At 51.0% G+C, this 4,854-nt stretch overlaps 1 protein-coding gene across 1 annotated transcript in view; it reads left to right on the top strand.

Moving 5' to 3' along the window:
- Nucleotides 1-4,476, top strand: part of LOC112118888 (alpha-tectorin-like) — a 15,450-nt gene extending 10,974 nt beyond the window's left edge. The window contains exon 9 of the mRNA XM_029913116.1: nt 3,904-4,476. Within this exon, the coding sequence (XP_029768976.1) occupies nt 3,904-4,476 (573 nt within the window). The remainder of the gene's footprint in view (nt 1-3,903) is intronic.
- Nucleotides 4,477-4,854: the final 378 nt, after the last annotated feature.

The following is a 4,854-nucleotide window of genomic DNA, read 5'->3' as shown; positions in this document are numbered from 1 at the left end:
CCTGCCCCAGCCCCTCCCGTACTGCCCCCCAGTGCCCTCCTGCCCCATCCCCTCCCGCACTGCTCCCCAGTGCCCACCTGCCCCAGCCCCTCCCGTACTGCCCCCCAGTGTCCCTCCCGCTCCAGCCCCTCAGTGCCCTCCTGCCCCAGCCCCGCCCTGTCCCCAATCAGGATTTAGCTCCTCCCTCTCTCCTTCCAGTTGCCGTTGCCAGCGGATGGGAGAGGCGGGAGATCCCCGCGCATGCTCTCCTCAGCGCCGTCCCACCCCCTCTGCTCCAGCCTCCCTTATCTGCCTGCAGCCCCTTCCCCTCAGCCCCGTTCCTCACCTGCCCCTCAGCCCCCCACCTGCCCTATGCCCCTCAGCCCTCCTCCCCCCACCTGCCCTCAGGCCCTTCCCCTCAGCCCCATTCCTCACCTGCCCCTCAGCCCCTTCCCTCCACCTGCCCTATGCCCCTCAGCCCTCCTCCCCCCACCTGCCCCACGGGCAGAGTGGCAGTAACATTTGCTGTCTGGCTGGGGTGTAGGCAGACGCTTCCCAATCCCAACCTGCCCGTACTGGTTAGTATTTAACAAGTTACTCCAAGGAAAGGGCTCCCCTAGGGCGTGTTGTCATCAGTGCTGTGCTCCTGAAAACGAGGGTGCGGTGGCAGGCGTGTTCGTGCCAGTTCATCTCAGGCTGCTCCAGTTTGGCGGAAGCTCCAGACTGGGAAAGCTGGGCCAGAATTCCTGCCCGGGGGTGGGGCTCTGGCAGCTGCTTCCCTGCCCTCGCGCTGTGTGGGGAAGGGCTGGTGTCGCTGGCCATACTCAGGACACCTAAGTACTCCACTGGGAAGACACTGGCATAGGGGTCACAAATCCACAGGATCTCTGCTATGTCCCAGCTTTTAAACAGTCCCTTGAAGGAACCCCATCACTGTGCCAGCCCCGCACTTCTTTAAGGGCAGGCCATGACCGAGCCTCATGGCTAAAGCCCTCATGCTTCATGCCGGGACCTCTGGCCAGTGAGTCCAACTGAGGCAGACTCCTGGTCAGAAACTTTTACCCTTTTCAGGGACCAATGCACCTCAATGAGTGTTTGCAGTGACGCCAGGCAGCCCTTTCACATCAGAGCTGGGTTTATTAATCAACTGGAGCCTAGCACTGAAAGTCCTCAGCTTAGTGCAGAGAAGCAAAGGTGGAGGCAGAGTTCAGACTGGCCAACATCAGGGCTGCTGCAGAATCCATTTTGGCTTGGGCTCTCTCTTTGGGCTGGTCTACACTAGGGGGGGGATCGATCCAAGATACGCAACTTCAGCTATGCGAATAGCGTCGCTGAAGTCGAAGTATCTTGGATCGAATTACCTGGGGTCCAGACGGCGCGGGATCGATGGCCGCGGCTCCCCCGTCGACTGTGCTACCGCCGCTCGCTCTGGTGGAGTTCCGGAGTCGACGGTGAGCGCGTTCGGGGATCGATATATCGCGTCTTAACGAAATATATCGATTGCTACCCGCCGTACCGTATCGGCGGGTAGTGAAGACGTACCCATTGTCAGTCCCAGCCTCAGGTGAGAGCTTCTGTGTCTCTCCAAAGACCAGCTCTTAAGACAGCAACGGACACCCTTTGGTCCATTGATCTCCTCCTGCAGGACTCCTGCTAAGTTCACATGTCTCATCTACGCGAGTTTCCCTTTGTTAGGTGTCCATTGTTCAGTCCTTGGGTTCCCCATTGTCTTTTTGGAGCCTCTATTAATATGGGTCGGTTTCAGCCAGTTAACAGCTCATTCATACCACCACAGACAGTTTAGTGACACAAACACCTCAGATCTCCTGCTCTGCCCCAATAGCAGTGTCTTATCCCTGGTCAAGGAAGTCATTGCCAGGCATATCACTGAGAAAAATATTACATAAAATTACCACTTTGTCCCAGTAGGTAAAAGTGCAGTCTGTTTGGCAAAGAGATTATTTTCTCCCAAGTGTTTTTTTCTCCTGTGTTATTCCTTGACTTTAGCAAAGCTTTTGATATGGTCTCCCACAGTATTCTTGCCAGCAAGTTAAAGAAGTATGGGCTGAATGAATGGACTATAAGGTGGATAGAAAGCTGGCAAGATCATCGGGCTCAAAGGGTAGTGATCAATGGTTCCATGTCTAGTTGACAGCCGGTATCAAGCGGAGTGCCCCAAGGGTCGGTCCTGGGGCCGGTTTTGTTCAATATCGTCATTAATGATCTGGAGGATGGAGTGGATTGCACCCTCAGCAAGTTTGCAGATGACACTAAACTGGAAGGAGTGGTAGATACCCTGGAGGGTAGGGATAGGATACAGAGGGACCTAGACAAATTAGAGGATTGGGCCAAAAGAAATCGGATGAGATTCAACAAGGACAAGTGCAGAGTCCTGCACTTAGGACGGAAGAATCCCATGCACTGCTACAGACTAGGGACCGAGTGGGTAGGCAGCAGTTCTGCAGAAAAGGACCTAGGGGTTACAGTGGACGAGAAGCTGGATATGAGTCAACAGTGTACCCTTGTTGCGAAGAAGGCTAATGGCATTTTGAGCTGTATAAGTAGGAGAATTGCCAGCAGATTGAGGGATGTGATCATCCCCCTCTATTCGGCATTGGTGAGGCCTCATCTGGAGTACTGTGTCCAGTTTTGGGCCCCCCACTACAAGAAGGATGTGGAAAAATTGGAAAGAGTTCAACAGAGGGCAGCCAAAATGATTAGGGGGCTGGAGGGAATTGGGATTGTTTAGTCTGCAGAAGAGAAGAATGAGGGGGGATTTGATAGCTGCTTTCAACTACCTGAAAGGGGGTTCCAAAGAGGATGGATCTAGACTGTTCTCAGTGGTACCAGATGACAGAACACGGAGCAATGGTCTCAAGTTGCAGTGGGGAAGGTTTAGGTTGGATATTAGGAAAAACTTTCCAACTAGGAGGGTGGTGAAGCACTGGAATGGGTTACCTAGGGAGGTGGTGGAATCTCCTTCCTTAGAGGTTTTCAAGGTCAGGCTTGACAAAGCCCTGGCTGGGATGATTTAGTTGGGGATTGGTCCTGCTTTGAGCAGGGGGTTGGACTAGATGACCTCCTGAGGTCCCTTCCAACCCTGATATTCTTTGATTCTGAGTTAAACAGGAGTTAACAAAACAAGCAAACAAAACAGAGTTTTAAACAGTCTCAATGAAATTTTCTTCCCCTCTCAATCAGTCTGGTTTACTAGCATGGGGTCTCTAATGTTATAATCCTCTTAGTTTTCTGGTTGGCCATAGGGTCTTTCAGGAAAAAAAAAAACAGGTAGGCACAACCTGGATTTCTAATGTAAATTAAAAAAAAATAATCCAGTCCTAAAATCAACCCTTTCAGGTCTTTAGATGCTATATATTCATAGATTTTTCTGGCTAGAAGGGTGGTCCCTTATGATCATTAAGCATGGCCTCAGAATTTCACCCACTGATTGCTTCATCAGTCCTATGACTTCTGGTTAAGGTGAGCATATATGTTTAAAAGAGACATGCAGTTTGAATGTAAAGATTCTTAGCGATGGAGAATTGCTAGGTCAGTTGTCCCAGTAGTTAATTCCCCTCACTGTTAAAAAAAAAATGCATCTCATTTCCGCTCTGAATTTCTTTCTCTTCAGCTTCCAGCCATTGATTTTTATTCTGCCTTTTTGTCTGCTGGATTAAAGAGCCCTCTTCTCTCAGAAATCTGCTCCCCATGTAGAATCTTATAGATTATAAGGCGGGGCCATGAGGAGAAATAAACTAGTGAGCATGATCCTCAGCCGTTGTAAATCAGTGTAGCTCAGCTGAAGGCAATAGAATGGTGCTGATTCACACCAGCTGAGGATCTGGCCCAGTGCCTCTAGAGTACTTTATAATGAAGATCACTAGAGAAGAGCTCAGTGTTTTATTCTCATCAATCCCCTGCTAGGTGAATGGGATAAAGTCTCTCCTTCCGGTCACGCTTCTCAATGGGAAGATCCGAGCCCACCAGAATGGCTTCTCTGTGAAAGTTGCCACTGATTTTGGGGTGGAGGTTTCCTATGATGGGATTCAACGTGTGGAGGTCACCGTGCCCTCGACTTACCGTAACTTCACCTGCGGCCTGTGCGGGACACTGACTGGTGACCCCTCCGATGACTTCCAGACTCCAAATGGCACCTTAGTCACGTCAGCTGCTCTCTTTGCCACAAGCTGGCAGGTGAAGGGTGACAGGCGCCAGTGTGTGGAGGACCAGGAGCTGCCTTCTTGTCCCGCTGCTGAACAGGCTCGTTATTCTGGTCACAACTACTGCGGCATTATGAAAATGTCTCCAGGCCCCTTCACAGCCTGCGCTCAGACCCTATCCCAGGCAGGCTTGGTGGAAAACTGTATGTATGACCTCTGCATGTCCAGGGGGAATCGGACTGTGCTGTGTGGGGTTCTAGGCGCTTACACAGAGAGCTGCCAGGCAGCCAACGTCACTGTTGGGCAGTGGAGAACAGACCAGTTTTGTGGTGAGTAAAATCTTTACAAATCTTTAGCTAACCATTTTGTGTGTAAAGCACTCATATGGCCTCCATTACTGCAATTACGGATTGCCTCACAATCTTCAATACATTTTTTTCCTCACAGTACTTCTGTGAGGCAGGGCACTGCTATTCCATAGATAGGAACCTGAGCCACGCAGAGCCTCAGGCTATGTCTACACCAGTGGTTCTCAAATTTTTGTACTGGTGACCCCTTTCACACAGCAAGCCTCTGAGTGCGACCTCCCCTTATACATTAAAACACCTTTTTCTATATTTAACACCATTATAAATGCTGGAGGCAAAGCGGGCTTTGGGGTGGAGACTGACAGCTCATGACCCCCCATATAATAACCTCGCGACCCCCTAAGGGG

This window comes from Terrapene carolina, unplaced genomic scaffold (genome assembly GCF_002925995.2).
Source record: "Terrapene carolina triunguis isolate 2854851 unplaced genomic scaffold, T_m_triunguis-2.0 Scaffold461, whole genome shotgun sequence".
Classification (NCBI taxonomy): domain Eukaryota; kingdom Metazoa; phylum Chordata; order Testudines; family Emydidae; genus Terrapene; species Terrapene triunguis.
This window is presented reverse-complemented; position numbering and strand designations above follow the sequence as displayed.